Raw genomic sequence first — 16,353 nt, forward strand, 5'->3', positions numbered from 1 at the left:
GCCTTTGGACTCAAACCGAAACACTGGTTCTTCTTGGGTCTCAAGCCTGCCAGCTTTGGAATTGGAACTTATACCATCAGCTCTCCTGAAGTTCCAGTTTGCTGAAGAGATCTTGGCTTGAAACTTCCCAGCCTGCATAATCACATGAGCCAATTCCTCATAATAAATCTCTCTCTCTCTCTCTTTCTTTCTCTCTCTCTCTCTGTATCTTATATATGAATATTATATATAATAGAGATTTTTATCCATCCATCCATCCATCCATCCATCCATCTAACCATCCTGTTGGTTCTGTCTCTCTGGAAAGCACTGACGGATCCTTATCTTCAGGGCTGCTGTGTGGTTTGGATTGATGGGAGATAAGAGTGGCCACAGGGGGTCCAGGTGGAATGCCAACGCTAGAGTCCAGGCAAGCCATGATGGCAGCTCGACACAGGGCACAGCAGTGAGATGGAAAGAAGTGGGCAAATTCAAGACCTAATTGGGAATTAAAATGGAGAAGATTTGGGAAATGGGGGGAGCTAGGGAGAGGAGGATATGAAGAAGGACTCAGGATTCTGGTTCTGCCTACAAACAGATCAGGGCACATTTCACTAGAATGCTGGGAAAACGCGAGGTTGTGTGGGGCAGAGTTTGGGTGGGCAAGGGAGCTGGCATAACGGCAAATACCAGGGGAAAGCTTGGAGGCGGAGGTATAAAGTGGGAGTGGTCAATGTAGGGATGGTAACAGAGTCCCCACAGAGAGAAGACGGTCCAGGAAGAGGGGCCCAGGCCAGGGTCCTGTGAAGCCACATGGACTGGGCTGGTAGAAGAGCATGAGCCTGCAAAGCAGACAGAGAAGAAGCCAGCAGGAAGGCAGGTGACTCACAAAGAAGATCTGGGACAATGGAAGCAAACACAGAAAGTACCTCTAGCAGGAAGTGGTCAGCTCTGTCAAATGCTACAGAAGGTCAAGCAAATGGGACCTGAAAACTGCCCCCCGATGATTAAATCTACAGAGAAGTAAACCAGTACCCAGGCAGGTCTCAGTTCTGAGAACAACTCCTTTCATGTCTGGTTGCTGTCTTTGAAGCAAGCTCCCTCAGGAAACTGAAAGCCCAGGAGAGTTCTCCAGCCCACATCAGGCCCTTGACCACAACTGTCCTCACAAAAGGAGGTGACAGTTGACTATCTTTTCCTTCTCCTCCCCCCACCTCAACCCCTGGGCTGCCTTTCAAACAGCCAAAACTCCTTTAAAGCATAGCCTAGGAATGCAGCCGCTGACATTCAGAAGTGCATTGTAATTCAAATGGAAATGCAGAAATTCATTCCCTTGGACAGTCTTGGGAAATTATAACAGAGATAAAACATCTTTTAAAGGTGGCAACAGGCATTTATCTGTGAGGACATCTCTTTACCATGGACAATCCCAACCTTAACTCAAGAGCAGTATAACCTTCACTAGAAAATGTCCTTTCACAGGGTCACCGAGTCTATAAACTTGGAAAAGGCTTATTAATTACATACATTTTCTCTTCTACACTTTGTCTCTCGTGTGTGTGTGTGTGTGTGTGTGTGTGTGTGTGTGTGTATTCTGGTATGCACCTGTCTTCCTCTCTGTGTTTTTCTGACTCCTCCTACCTCCCTCAGTTGGTCTCTCTCTCATACACACACACACACATGCCCCTGGGAACATAGTTACCAGAGCAGATGTGGCAGCTATGGTGGGAGGGAATGGGTTGGATCAAGATGATCATTAGGTGTCCAGCTCAGTGCTAGATGAGTCCACTGATGGACTATGCTTCCATTGGAGCCTGTATTTTGCATATGAGGAAAGTGATCTAGAGAATGAATCAATTTGCCCAAGATCACACAGCCGGTAAGAGGTAGAGCTGGGATTTGAACCCGATTCCATCTGACTGCAAAACCTCTGCTTTATCTCCAAATGGGGAAGTCTTTATCCAAGGTAGCCAGAGGATGGGTAACTTCTTTTATCATAATTAAGATAAAAGAGTGTATCAAGGTCACAGCTAGACAGTATCCGTGAGTATCTAGTCAAAGAGTGAATTGGGAGAAAGGTAGCTTTTTTAAAAATATGCGCATATCAGGAATACAGCAGCATGTAGTGAAAGTATTAAGCTGAAGGCAAGAGACTGAAACCTTCATGGGGTGCTTGGGGCACGGCCCGGGAGCAGAGGCGAGGGCCGGAGGAGACTCATGGGCGAAGCAGCTTCCACACTAAGCACTCCTGGGCCTGGAGGGTCCAGGGATGACTTTGGCTACTTCTAAGGTCTTCCTGGCTTCTGACAGGCACCATCTAACTGGCCTGTTCAGTGCTCCGGTCTCCTCCAAACTGAGAAATGCTGAGACCCACTAGGTGGTAGCGAACTCCACCTCCCTGACTAGATCTTTCCAGTCCTGCTTGGCATGCCCAGCGCCCCCTGGAATCAGTGTCGCAAGGTGGGTCTGTTCTTTTAGCTTTCACTCTGCCCTGCTGCAGGGAAAACGATACACAGACACCCCTTCCCCGCCGCCCACCGCATCACGGTAGCCACCGCCAATTGATCATAATGTTCTTGGCCAAGGGCTCCGTGGCCTCCATACAGTGGCCTAGCTAAGCCATTCCCTAACTGATCAGAATTGGCCCATGGAAGAATAGATACGGGCCATCACATGATAGTGACTAGGTTCTTTACCATGTGCCCACCCCCTCCCTCTTTCCAGCTGTCTACCCGTGGGTTAGAAAGAAAATGGTGAAATGCTGGAAGTCTAAGACAGACTGGGAAGGAACAACGTGGGGACAGCGCCCACATTTTGTCTCCTGCGGTGCCCCGGCACCAGGCACAAGGTCTACCGAGAAGCGGCCCTTAGGAAATATTAGTGAACTAAAGAATTAATGAATGATAAATGTGACTTTCTTTCTTTTCTTTTTCTTGTGGAACACACACTGAGAAGCACTTAGGGGAATAAGAGTAAAATAAACCTCTCATGGGAATATTTTAATCAGGCACATTCAGTCCCAAACCCTTGGCCTTTCCAGTGATTTCTGGTGGCTGCCCCAGATCACAGGAGGAACAAGAGACCCCTCGTTAGTAAACTTGGAAAGGCTAGGACATTTGTTTCTAATTCACCCGGATCTAGGGTGCAGGGAATACCGTACTCAGGTTGGAATTCAAACACCGTCCCTTTCCCTCATAAACTGTGACCCCCCCCCCCAGCAAGCCCCTTTTCTTCTCTAAGCTTCAGGTTTCCCGATCTAAGATGAGGGGTGAATGGGATTCTTGCCTTCTTTGCCTCAAGGGGTAAGTGGGAGAACACACAGGACTATACACTGTAAAGTGCTGTTACTCATGCCCTATTGGGTCTCTTTTCCTGACCTTCTCTTCCAGCTTTGGTCCTTCCCGTCAAGGACAAGCCACCACCTGGGGCTAAACATAGATTTCAAAGTCTTCAGGAACCCCTCCACCCCTCCACTCTCTAGGTTGAAAGGATATTTGTCCTTTTCTAGCGACATAGGTGCGTCACAGGGAGATTAAGGAGTGTCATCCATGAGCAGGAGCTGTGGCCAGGTCTAGAATCCTCAGCTCCTGCCCACAAGTTTTGCTTTAACCCAAGCTATCATTTTTCATGTGCTGACTACATGCCAGACATTTTACCTGTATTATCTCATTTCGTTCTCCCAAAAGCCATGCCAGGGAATTCCTATCCCCCATTTAACACACGAGGAAACAGAAGCTTAGAAGTTCCTTGCCCGAGGTTACCTGGCAGGGATGGAAGGAGAGACAGGGGGACTTGAAAACCTCTCTGCCCCACCCCAGCACCGCGCGAGCTCTCTCCTCTTCCCACAGCTCTGCCCCCAGAGAGATCTGCTTTCAAACCCAGACCCATCCTGACCCGCTTCCTAGGGCGCCCTTGTGCAGCACGTGCCCATGACACAGAGTCGATGGCTGGGGACGGAAAGGTCACCCACTACCTCTGAGTCCAGAGTTCTTCTAGTTCTTCAGGGGAAAATCCCCTGCTTCTCAGCCTCCCCCTCGCAAACATCACTCCCACATTAAAAAAAAAAAAACCCACAGTGTTTCGTGTGCCCTCTAGGTCACAGCAGGTGGAGAGAGCGAGAAGTGTTAAGGTGGTCTCCGCGTACCCCTGGGCCCTTCTTGGGAGCAAGCGTACCTCAGAAGCAAGAAATGTGACTCCGCACACGCAGCCCAGAGAGAAAAGCTACCACACGAAGTTCTCCCAACAAGTCTGTGGCTACCCCGAGGGCTCTGGGGGTCTTGAAGGGGGCCCCCAGCTGCTGTCGGCATTCCTCCTGCCCCCAAACCCATCCTACTTGCCACAGAGTCCATGCATCCACGGCATAAGGAGTGGAGTTTTCTGGAGGGAAAGAGGCCAAGGCCCGGAAGCAGTTGAGGATGGAGATGACGTGGTATTTAGCATGAGAGTGGTGTCCCGGGCCCCAAGTGCAGGCTGAGGCGAATTAGTTCAGTGACCACAGTGAGCGAAGGTTTTTATAAACATAACCTAATTGTATTACTTCAAAGTCCTGAAGCTTATTGCCCTGCTTAATGATGTGTCACGTTATTTATAGGGTAAGACAATGAGACTTCTATTGATTTAATGCACTTCCTTAAAGACCGTCATTGTCACAGCCATAAAAACACAGTTATTCCCAGACAACTCAATTATGTCCCCTGCATCTATAAACCACCCCGTGCCCCACACAGCTGCACACAGGAGGCAGGGAGGGGTGAGACCATGGTGGGGGGTGCAAGCCCCCGGGGGCAAAAGGCAAGGTTCTGGATATGGTAAAGGCAGGTGCATGGGGGCTTCATCCAGTCAGGGAGGAGGGGCAGCATGAAAAGCCCTGGATGAGGAGCATGGAGCACCCCACTTTGTCTTGGACCCACCCAGTGGAGCTCAGTGACACTCAGCAAGCTTCCTCCTCCCTCTGGGCCTTAGTTTCTCCAACTGCAAACTTGGGGTGCTAAGCCCAGTGAGACTCATAAGGAAGGTCCCTTCTGGCTCCCACATTCTGGGGTTTTAAGAGTTATGTTGATTTGGTTTCTGAGATGGGGTGGCTGAGCCATGTGAAGAAGGTGGCAGCACCCCACCCTTTGTGTCCATCGAGAGCTCTCCTTTCTCAATTAATTGATAATAACAATGACAACAGGAAGCAGTTCTCACCCTGCTACTTATTAGCTGTGTATCTACGGGCACTTGACTTGGCATGACTGAGACTCATTTTCTCCGCCTGCAAAATGGGGATGTGAATACATGGACCTGTTAAAACACACAATGCAAGTATGGAATAGTTCTGTCTTTCTCAAAATGCTGTGACACTAACTGCTTCCCTTTCAAGGTGGGACAAGAATGGCTACTTAAGCGCCCATTTCACAGGAAGGGAAAACTGAGGTGGGAAGGGACTGAAGCTCCCAAGGTGAGTGGCAGAAAGCTGGAAACAAGGAGCCTGCAGTACAAGGAAGGAGTTTTGGAGTCCAGCCCACTACCCTAGGGTCTCAGAAAAGGCCTGAACTGAAAGAATCCTGAGGTATCATCATACGGCCCCTCATCCTATCCATGGAGAAACCGAAGCCCAGAGAGGGGCAGGGAATGCCGAAGGCCACACAGCTTAGACATGGCCGAGCCGGGGTCTAGCTTGTCGGAGGAGACTTACCTTTCTGATACTGGAGCCACAGCTGTTGCTGGACCTTCTTGCTGGGGAAGTGGATGATGCAGGTGAGCTCGGAGCCGTAGAGGGCCTCTGCAATGTAGTGGGAGCCGTAGTGCTGGATGAAGGACAGCAGCTCCTCCCGACTGCTCTCCCTGGTCAGGATCTTGAGGACGTTGTTGAAGCCTGGACACAGGAGAAGCACGTGGAGGGTCAGATCTGGGAGGCTGGTGGCGGGCAAGTTATAAGCGGCCGGGGGCTCTCTCCAGCCTGGATTTGGTGTCACCCCAGGATCAGCCTGGTGGCTGCCGTTGTCTGAAGGGGAAACCCCCCCTCGCTCACACAGCAAAAGGTTGCTCTCTCTGGTCGACGCGCAAGACCCTGCAGCCAAGAGGGAACCAACGGCAGAGGAAGGCCTCAAGCCTGTTGACCGAGGTCATGGGACCTGAAAGTCGCCATCAGGAAATCAAAGCTGACGTCTGTCCCGAGCAACTAACGGGCACCAAGCACACTGCTCGCTGTTTCTCCCACTGGTTCCAGTTTAGTCTCAGCCCCAACGCTGCAACCCCCACTGTGTACATGAGCAAGTCAAAGCTCAGACTCTGAATGATTTCCTTGGTCTCCCAGCCAGAGGAGCTAGGCCTCCAAGCCCCTTCTGCTCTCACTCCAAAGCATATGCATTTTCCACTGCACCCAGTCACCCAGGGCTTGAACTGCCCACAGCTGGAGCCCCGGGGCTGCGCTGGCCCAGGCTCGGCAGATATCCTGATGTCCTCGGATCTGATCCCTGGCTTGGCTTCCTAGAACACTGCTTCCCTTTCTGCCTCTACCTCCCTGAAAGAGTGGTAGTTCCATCTCCTGACAGTGTCAAGGGCCTCCTTGCTGCTCTTAGTCCTGTGCCAAGGAGACCTAGGTCCTCAGTGCCTAGCACAGAGCCTGCGCAGCAATGACTCCGTAACCACAGCTCCGTGCTCCTTGCTCTGACAGGCAGGTCACCAAGCTGTTCTTCCGAGAGCCTTAAGACCTGCCTGAGCTCCTTCCTGCTACCAATGACCAGTCTACCCACGACCTCACCTGGTATTCCAGGTCTCCAAGGGCATCTCCCATGAGCCACCTGTATCAGGCTTTACATCCAGCCAAATCAGCCTTCTTAGGTCTCCTAAACGTGACCTGAGATTTCCACCATCCTTTCTTCATTTATAGCCCCCAAACTGCAAAACGTACACACATACACACCACCGTTCACCGGAAATGGCCTCTCCACCTCTTCCCTAAGTCATTCCTATGCTCTAAGGCTCTGGAAGGTCACTCCCACCCTCCCAAGAAGCTGTTCACACAATCTTGGCCTGGGGCACCTAGGCTTTGCACTTTCAGTGGGCACCACCTTGAAAGCAGAAGTTCCATTCCACTTGTCTTTGATTGTGCACATGCATCCTTCCCCACCCCACCCCAACCAGGTACAAGGGCACAGTTCCCGGGACACGGCAGAAACACCAACCGCCATTATTATGAAAGCAATGGATTCTGTGCCACATCAAAGCAAACTGTAAAAGAGCAAGCAAGCTCTCCTTCAACATTAAACATGAACTCCAATTTGCCAACATTTCATTTACAAGGGGGTTCTCAAGAGCATCATCATTGATTAATTAAAGCTGATACACCTCTGTAGTTCTAACAGATACATCGCTGTCTGATTCACAAGTGAGGTGCGAGGGTGTGGGTGGTGGGGAAAACAGAAACATGCCTCAAAGAATGAGTGTTTGATTAGGACAAACTCCACCAATCTGTTAACTCCTGCAACTGGTAATTAACACAGCAGTGTTAATGATGAGACTGTTTCTCTTAAATAATAAATAACCATGGAGATGACCTGTGGCTCTTTATCCAGGCAGACAAAACTGCAATCAAATCCCTGCTCTCCTCCTGTTCAGCCACTTACTAGCTGTGTGACCTTGGGCAAGTTACTTAACCTCTCTGACCCTCAGTTTCCTTATCTGAAAAAAAATGGGATAAATAATGTCTTCCTTGCAGGACTGATAGAAGTCCTAAGATATAAAATGTTATAAAGCACTTAGCCAACGGCAGCAGTAATTACTATTTATACTTCCCAGATGGGAAAGTCCTCTGATTCCTAGGCTAAAAGAGTTTTGTGTTGCTCAGGAACAAAATGATCCTGAAAAAGAGAAGATAAGAAAAGTGCTGGCAAATACATAGGAAGCGCCCGGACAATAACCCAGTGGCAGCGTTATGAGTAAGAGCCAGGGTAGAAAACCCCATCTTTCCAGAGTCCTTCACTCATTCCGAATTTTTCAGTTTTCATTTTTTTAATTCCTTTATCAAACAAGAGTATCAACCCTGTGTTGATTCTCTGTTACAGAGACTATAGGAATATAGGAAACAGGGATAGGGAAATGGATGGGGCCCACACTGTACCTGCAATTCTTGGGTCAGTGTGGGAAACAGACATGGCTCAGATATGAATCAAGCACATTGGTGCTTTAATACAGGTAGTTGCTTTTTTTTTTTTTAAGATTTTATTTATTTATTTGAGAGACAGTGAGAGAGAGACCATGAGCAGGGGGAGGAGCAGAAGGAGAAGCAGGCTTCCCGCTGAGCAAGGAGCCCGATATGGGACTCGATCCCAGGACCCTGGGATCATGACCTGAGCCGAAGGCAGAGGCTTAACCGACTGAGCCATCCAGGTGCCCCTATAGGTAGTTGCTTGCACAGAATTCCTTGAGTTATTCTGGGGGAAGTGGAGAATGCAGGAGGAGTCTCCCAGTACTGCAGGATGTGCTCCCTGGGCAAGGAGATCCAGGCAGAGGGAACAGCATGTGCAAAGTCACAGAGGCATGAAAGAACATGTCCCATTCTGAGAATCACAAATTGTCCGCATCAGCTGACACACAGGGTGTGTTCAGGTGGAGTGGGGGCATTGTACGTGCATGTGTGTTGGAGGAATATGTGTTATTACTGTATAGCAGATGGGTAGGAAAGGAAATCATCCAGAAGACACAAGAACTTAAAATCCACAAGCCTGAAATATATAGAACATAAATGTCATTTATGTACGATGTCGTTTATGACATTATAGATTGTCATTTACCCCCTCTCCTATTCACCCTTCCCTGCACTACTATGATACCCCTTCCTCCAGGAAGCCCCTCTGACTGCTCAGGACAGCTCCCTCCTCTGGGGTACCGCTGCCCCACTATTGCATAGAACTTACCCCAATGTAAGGACGTCACTGTCTGCTTGTCCATCCACCCTCCCTGTGAGCTCCTTCATGGCAGGGAGGGCCTGGCCTCATTCCCTCAGCATCCCCAGCCCAGGGCCTGGCACAGCCCAAGTCCTCAATAACATGTGCTGAATTACCCCAAGCCCCCTGGCTGCCCGGGGAGGGGGGCAGTCCTCACCTGCTGAGAGGGTGATGGTGCTGAGCTTCACACGATAGAGGTTGCTTCGGACCCGCCATTGCTGCACCATAGGGTAACCCATGGCCTCGTCATACCTGACGTCCCCTGGAGGACAGAAGGGGAAGGTCAGGGGAGGCCAGCATTTAGAGAACACTCACCAAAACTGGGCTCTGAGTAATGGCCACTGCTTCTAAATAGGCAGAGGCTCAGCCTTAGCGTGCAGGCTCTCACTGGAACCAACAGCTTTATCCGGACCTGCCTCCAGGCCTCTTCCTGGCCTTTGATCTCAGCCCCCATCCTTTTTCTCTTCCCAACAGCTTGCAAGCAAGCCAAAGTAGATTTAGGATTCCGCTTGGCAACTTGCCATGGGTCATTAGGCAGCTTTGTGCCTCAGTTTCCCCATCTGATACTATGGCTACCTGTGCTGACATTACTTCACAGGTGCATTGTGATACTCAAATAAGGCAACAGAAATGGAAGTCTTGCGGTGACCTAGCAATGCTGTACAGACTCGGGGGTCAGCAAACCACAGCCCATCCTGCACATATTGCCCTACGGCGGCTTTCGCACAATGACCGTGGAGATGAGCGGCTGCCTGCAGGGCCTAGCACATTTATGATCCGGCCCTTTGTGTTTGCTGACCCCTGTGTGGACCACTGTTTCCTAACATGGAAACATGGGATGTGCATAAGGATCTCATGAGATACCTGCGCACACACAGAAAAGCCCACATTTCAAGTAAGACTGAGTTAAATGAAGTTAAACAAGATTTTTAAAAATCTGTATAATTTCTTAGCACCTTGACTAGATTAATATGCATTCTAAAGCTCTATGAAGGTAGCAGTGTACAGCATTTTGCAAACTTTTATGACTGAGGAATCCCGTTTTTCCAGAGGGTTCACTGAAACTCATGTTCCATAGAATGCATTTTGGGAAACACAGGTATAGACAAAGAATAAACAAAGACAAAAACAACACAATGTTAGCAAGCGGTAATTCTGAGTGGTGGGTGTATAAAAGATTCTTGTTTCCTGATTTATATTCATTCATCTGCATTTTCTAAATTTTCTGCTGTAAGCATTGAAAACTCTCTTTGTCTACAATCGGGAAGAAATACATGGAAAAGAAATGCTAGTCACATCAGCAGTTAATATTATTGTTGTTATGTATCCTCTGCAAATGGCAGACACATTTTCTGTCCTTTTCTCTTGTCCCCTGGTGAGGAGGCACTTAAAGAGATATTTGATACCAAGATGAAAATGAGAATCTCATTGGAACAAATGATTTCTTCCTGGACGTTACTGCAGTATTAAAAGTTGTCCATTACTGTCAACTTTTTTTTTTTCCCCTCCTTAGCCTTTTCAGGAATAACATAATTTTTTTTAGAAGCTTTCATTTTAAAGTAAAATATTCATGATCTCCAAATATATGTCTACTGGAGCGAGGTTGTTTTATTATAAATATGTCCTCTCTGTTTATCTGCTCTGCCTGTCCTGTCCTTCCTCTGGAGAGGTTGGGGAGGGAAGGAGAACAGGTCAGGGAGGAAGGACAGGCCGTTGTTTCGAGTCAGGGAGGAGAAACCAGTTTGCACAGCAAAACCAGACACTTGCGGCCAAGCAGCCTCTGCCCCATCCTTTGTGCTCGTCCTGATTCACAGCAGGCTTGAAATGGGTGTTGGAAACTGGGGCCCATCCTCAAGAGAGGGAGGCAGAGCATTCTGATGTAGGCTGTGGATGCAGTTCATTCACTGGGTGGCATGATATCCAAAAGAAAAAAAAATGCTACCTCTTTTGATTACCAAGACATGTATAAAGCCATCATCTTCGCCCCTCACACCCCATAACTGGTCAGCATTCTGCCCTTCACTTCTCTCCATCCCTGGTCCTTCCTGGATTCCAGGCTGGAATATAAGCTCCTCCCGTGGAATGTCAGCTTCTTGAGGTCGAGGCCATGGTCTTTATTATTCTCACTCCTGCAGAGCCTAGAACAGAGCCTGGTACATAATAATAGGCTCCCAACAAATGCTGATTTCCTGGCTCACCTACTCACCTGCATCCTATTCCCCATCATAAGCCCATCCCTAGTCCTTACTCATCCTTGACTCCCGTCTTACCCAACTCTATCCTAGATCTCTACCAAAGATTAGGGGTAAAATGAGGCTCTGCAATGGAGGGAGGTATTTTTCCTGGTAATTACTTTTTTTTAAATTCTAGAAATGTAACAGTTTCCTTATTAGGATGCCTCCAAAGATCCTCAAATCAAAACAAATAATCCTAACAATTTGAACCACTAATACAGAACCACGATGCACCGAGCATTTTATACCCACAATCTCCAGTACTCACCCAATGCTGACAAATAATTGTGATACCCCCTATTTCAGAAGAAGAAACTGAAGCTCAGAGGAGAAAGTGCTCAAGGACACACAAAGATCAGACACAGATCCAGGGTCCTTCCCATTAGAGCACAGCACCTCCCCATGGACCACGGTGCTATCTGTTTTAAGGGGTGGTGAGCTCCCTGTGACTGGGGGTATCCAAGAGGACTCATTACTCAGTGGGGCTACTACGGACCTGATTTCTTCATTGCTAAGGAGGATTAGACTAGATGCCCTTTACAGTCCCTGTCAGCTCTGAAATTCTGTGATCTTATGAAACTTAAGGAAGGCATAGCAGGCTTTTACAGATTCTGCAAAGCATTTTTATATTTGTGATTTCATTTGATCTACATCTGGGCCCTTTTTGAATGAGGACAGGTCAAGAAGGGGATGGAGGGTCATGAATACAGCATCAGTTTTGGGGTCAAGACCCACTGGGTTTAAATCCTGACTCGACGACAGACTAGTCTTGTGGCCTTGGACTCGTTAAATGATTTTTTTAATCTGTTTCAAGGGGGACAATAACCCTTGCAGGGTTATGTGGATTCAGACACGCAGGGTGCATGGCCCCTGGGAGACCCTCAACACACGTGGGTCCTCTATCCTTTTTGTGCCCCTTCACAGGAAAGGCTCGTGGAGCTTCCAAGGGCTTGCAAATGGTAGATGGGTCCTCCCTGGGGGGCGATTTCCCTCTCGGTGAGACGTCCATCACTTGTCAGGGGGACCATTCTCCCTGAGCAGTGGTTGAGATACCCAATGACTATATCACAAAAGCAGAACCAGGGCCCTTACATCTTAGGAAAATCCCTCCACAAAGGACAGGAGAGGAACTGGGAGAAGATGAGGGGGAGCAGAAGGGCATCCTGGGTGGGACAGAAGATATGGAGCCTCAGGAGAGCCTACAGAAGGTAGCTTCCCTGTGAGGGGGAGGGGGAGGGGAATGGGGTAGGGGCAGGGAGCTGCAGAGCCAAGTGGAAAGGGCAGAAGACCTGGAGCCATGGCACCTGGTTCTCATCCTGGCAGGCGTGCCATGGGACCTTGGGCTGGTCCTGTCCTTTCTCTGAGTCTAGATTCCTCGTCTATAAAACAGGGAAAATAATACCCACCCCACAGGATTGGAAAATAATACCCAACCCCATGTTCAAAATCAAGCTGTGTAACAAACGCTTTCAAGTAAGAGAGGCTCCTTGTTGAGGGGTCCAGTGATTTTACTTTAGGATGATTTAAAAATAAACCTAGTGAAATAAGCCAGACACAGAAAGACAAGTACTGCATGATCTTACTTTTATGTAGAATCGAAAGAGGTCGAACTCGTAAAAGCAGAGAGTAGAATGGCTGGGGGTTAGGGGAAATGGGGAGGTGTTGGTCAAAGGGTCCAAAGGTCTGGTTATGTGGAATGAAGAAGTTCTGTGGGTCTGATGCGCAGCATGGTGACTACAGTTAATATCTTTGAAATCTGCTGAGAGTCAGTCTGGCTCAGCTCAGAGTCTAGAGTCTCAGGGAACCCCCTAGCTCTGCACAGCCCATAGCAGGAGCCCCCACAAGGCAGGTCCCTTTGGCCTTCCGTCTCTCAGGAAGGAGGAGGCCTGGAGAGGCCCGTCTTGGATGTGTGGAGGGCTGACAGGCACCTGGAGAAGCCAGGTGTGGGGTCAGAGAAGCTGGGGGAAGCCCAGCGGGTGTATCTTACCAGTGAGCAGCTGGAGGTCCGGGAGGGGCTCCGAGAGGACCCCCCGGCACTGCTCCTCCACCGGCAGTGGGATCACCAACAGCCCATCGGCCAGCTGAGGGAAGTCCTTGATGAAGTTGTTCTCCCTGTGGAGAGGAGCAGAAAGACTGCCAAATGAGGGCGTGGAGGCTGCCGGGGCGGGGGGGGTGGGGGGTGGGGGGGGTGGTTCCGGGTTGGAGGGCAGCGAGCCTGTCGTCAGCATAGAGAGACTCATGAGTGGGTGTGCGTCCTTGCTGCCATGCCCCTGGCTCCCCGAATCCCAGCTCAGAGGACAGGGTGCTAATGACAGGCTCCAGAATCTGGCAGGCTAGGGCTCCGAATCCTGGCCTGCCATGTCCTAGCTGTGCAGTCTGGAGGAAACTCCGGCTCCACTCAGAACGTCAGTCTCCTTGCTATAAAGTGAGATCTCGGGGTAGTTGTAAACACTTAATGGGATAAAGCTGCCAATTGATTAAGACACAGTCTGATGCTCTACAAACTATATATTTGGCGGTTAAACATCCCCTTGCATAAGCCATGACAATGGTGAGCCAGAATGTGAGGGAACTGAGAAGAGCATGGAGTGCTTGGAGAAAAAGGGGCAGGAAGGCTTGAAAGAATGAGTGGGTGTTCAAGTGGAAAGGTCCTAAGGGATCTTTTGCATCAGATTCCTCCTTTTACAGATAGGGAAACTGAGGCCTAGAGAAGGGGAGCGACTTTCTCCGAGATCCCTCCCCCCTCCCCCCAGGCTAGTGCTCTTTCTCCTGCCCTAATCTCTTCAGGGGTCTCTATTCCTTCCCTGTAGGGCCATCCCAGGAAACTGTTTCCAAGACAGTCCTTCGGGGTGACCTCAGGGGACTGAACCCCCAACAATGGTAGTCTTTAGGGCAGGTGGGGTAGTAACAGTGCATCACATGGAGGTGGGCTTCAATCTTTTACACAACAGACCTGCCTCCAAATAGAACAGCCTGCCAGGAGAGGTGGTGAGCTTCCCGTTCCTGAGAGTGTGCAAGCAGGGAACTGGACAGCCATTGGTACAGATGGTATTGGAGGCATCTCCATATTAACATCTCACTTTTGAGATTCTCTCATATTCAGAGACCCTCAGAATTTGATACCCTAATTACAATCTGGAGAGGAGGAGGAGGGAAAGGAGAAGAACAAAGGGAGGTGGATATTTATCACTACATTGTGCCCCCTGGAATAGGCAAACTTGAAATGAAAATCAGAAAGAGGAAAACAAAAGCAGGGAATGCCAAAGCAATGCCTTTGGAGACTGGATCTCAGGGCCGTTCAGAAGCAGCTGTGTAAATGTCATGGGGGCCTGGGTCCCTTCCTGTCTGTACTCTACGTCCCGCGGTGTGCACCTCCCCCAGGCACCTGTGAAGCCCCCCATCGACTCATGCATTTAGTGAACAGCTCCCCTGTGTCTTGACCCCTGAGCACCTTGGAGTCCAGAGGAAGAGCCATTATCCCCATCTTCGTCATCACCATCATCTCTTACAAAGTTTCGGATCCTTATCATCTGCTAGGGTCTGGTTAAACACTTTGCATACATTTTCTCATTTAGTCTTCACAGCAAGATAGCTATGATTATATTCTTTTTGCAGATGATAAAACATGTGGTTCAGGGTTCAGAGGTGGTACAGGGGTAAGAGGTGGTGAGTGTTGGGATTTGCACCCAGGTCTGCTGATTGCACACTCGGCTTGAGGGACTACGTTTCCTCCTGTCTCTCTTTTTTTTTTTTTTTTTTTTTTTTTAAGATTTTATTTGCAAGAGAGAGAATGAGAAACAAAGAGCACGAGAGGGAGGAGGGTCAGAGGGAGAAGCAGACTCCCCGCTGAGCAGGGAGCCCGATGTGGGACTCGATCCCGGGACTCCAGGATCATGACCCGAGCCGAAGGCAGTCGCTTAACCAACTGAGCCACCCAGGCGCCCCCCTCCTGTCTCTCTTGTGAGGTCGGCCGGTGGGGACACAGATCTTGCCACAAAGCTACGGCCCTGCCCTCGTCAGCTGAACACTTTGTGTGGAGCCCTGAGCTGGATCTAGGGATTCAGCGAGGCTGGATCCTTCCCTGGTCCTCTAGGTCTTCCCAGCCTACGGGGGGAGAAACAAATTAGCCATGCAGAACAGTCAGTGGGGCCCAGCCACCAGGAACACCGGGTGGGCTGGCTGCTTCTGGGACCCTTCCCTGTGAGACCCAAGCACCTGTTTCATGGGCAGGTAAGGGCAGGCCTGAGAAGATGCCAATGGCTCTGAAGACTGGGCCCCGGTTCTGCCCACAGCACACCCGAGCTGCATAACCTGGAGCAGACCACTCAAACCTCAATTTTCTCATCAGTAAGATGAGGATTATAAAAGCTGTTCAGTCTGCCTTAATGATACGCACCAGGCACTGTGCATTCGAACCAACCTGTGAAGTAGGTGCTGTTAAGACCCTCAGTTTAGAGGTTGAACAGATGAAGCACAATGCGGCTGGAGATCCCGGCTGGTCTGGCCCCAAAGCTCTGCTCAGGTGCAGGACGCTGTCAAAGCCGAAAGGGCAGGAGCACCCATGGGTGTGCTGAGCCCGGACAGACCGCAGCTGAGAGAAGGAGCCCGCTGCTCATTCCGACCAGACCACACCAGGTGCTCTGTTCTCCACGGGGCTTCCCCAGGCTGCACTCCATCGCCAGGAGCTGGGTGCCTTCCCTCAGCCAATGGGGAAGTAGAGGCTCTGAGGGGAGCAGCGCCTTCCTGGACTGGCACAGAGTGCATTTGGGAAGAGGGATCTGAGAGCACGCTTATGTTTTTTCACTTTACCATCCGGGGGTCTCCATTTCACACCCTCTCTGCCACTGCTTTTAAAGACAGAGCTGCCCCCTTCACCCCCCTATCCCTCTGCCTTCTGGTTAAGCCAGGCTTCACTTGGTGGGTAAATCTGACCCCAGATGGATAATGGGAGGAGCGCAGTGGGCAACCTCAGGATGGCGGGGGGCCTGGCTCATGATGCCCGTCATGTTGGAAGAAGGCTCTCACCCTGACCTTTCAGGAAGCAGGGAGGATCCCGAGGAAACGCTTGAGAAGGAGGCGAAAGATGTAGGGGTGGGAGTTCGCAAGCCAGTGTGAAGGCTGGGAGGGAGAGAGGCAGGGGCGAAGCAGGGGGTGGCAAGACAGCAAGATCGAGGACGGTCCCTCAGGACCCAGCCCTTCGGCGGCCGCCT

At 50.0% G+C, this 16,353-nt stretch overlaps 1 protein-coding gene across 4 annotated transcripts in view; it reads right to left on the reverse strand.

Annotated features, from left to right (window-relative positions):
* ASTN2 (astrotactin 2) overlaps window positions 1-16,353 on the reverse strand; it is an 865,335-nt gene that overhangs the window by 234,566 nt on the left and 614,416 nt on the right. For all 4 annotated transcript variants that reach the window (XM_078061680.1, XM_078061681.1, XM_078061679.1 and 1 more), the window contains 3 exons: window positions 13,131-13,255; window positions 9,067-9,171; window positions 5,657-5,836 (listed from right to left, as the gene is read on the reverse strand). In XM_078061680.1, the coding sequence (XP_077917806.1) occupies window positions 5,657-5,836; window positions 9,067-9,171; window positions 13,131-13,255 (410 nt within the window). The remainder of the gene's footprint in view (window positions 1-5,656; window positions 5,837-9,066; window positions 9,172-13,130; window positions 13,256-16,353) is intronic.

Source organism: Halichoerus grypus, chromosome 14 (genome assembly GCF_964656455.1).
Source record: "Halichoerus grypus chromosome 14, mHalGry1.hap1.1, whole genome shotgun sequence".
Taxonomy (NCBI): Eukaryota; Metazoa; Chordata; class Mammalia; order Carnivora; family Phocidae; genus Halichoerus; species Halichoerus grypus.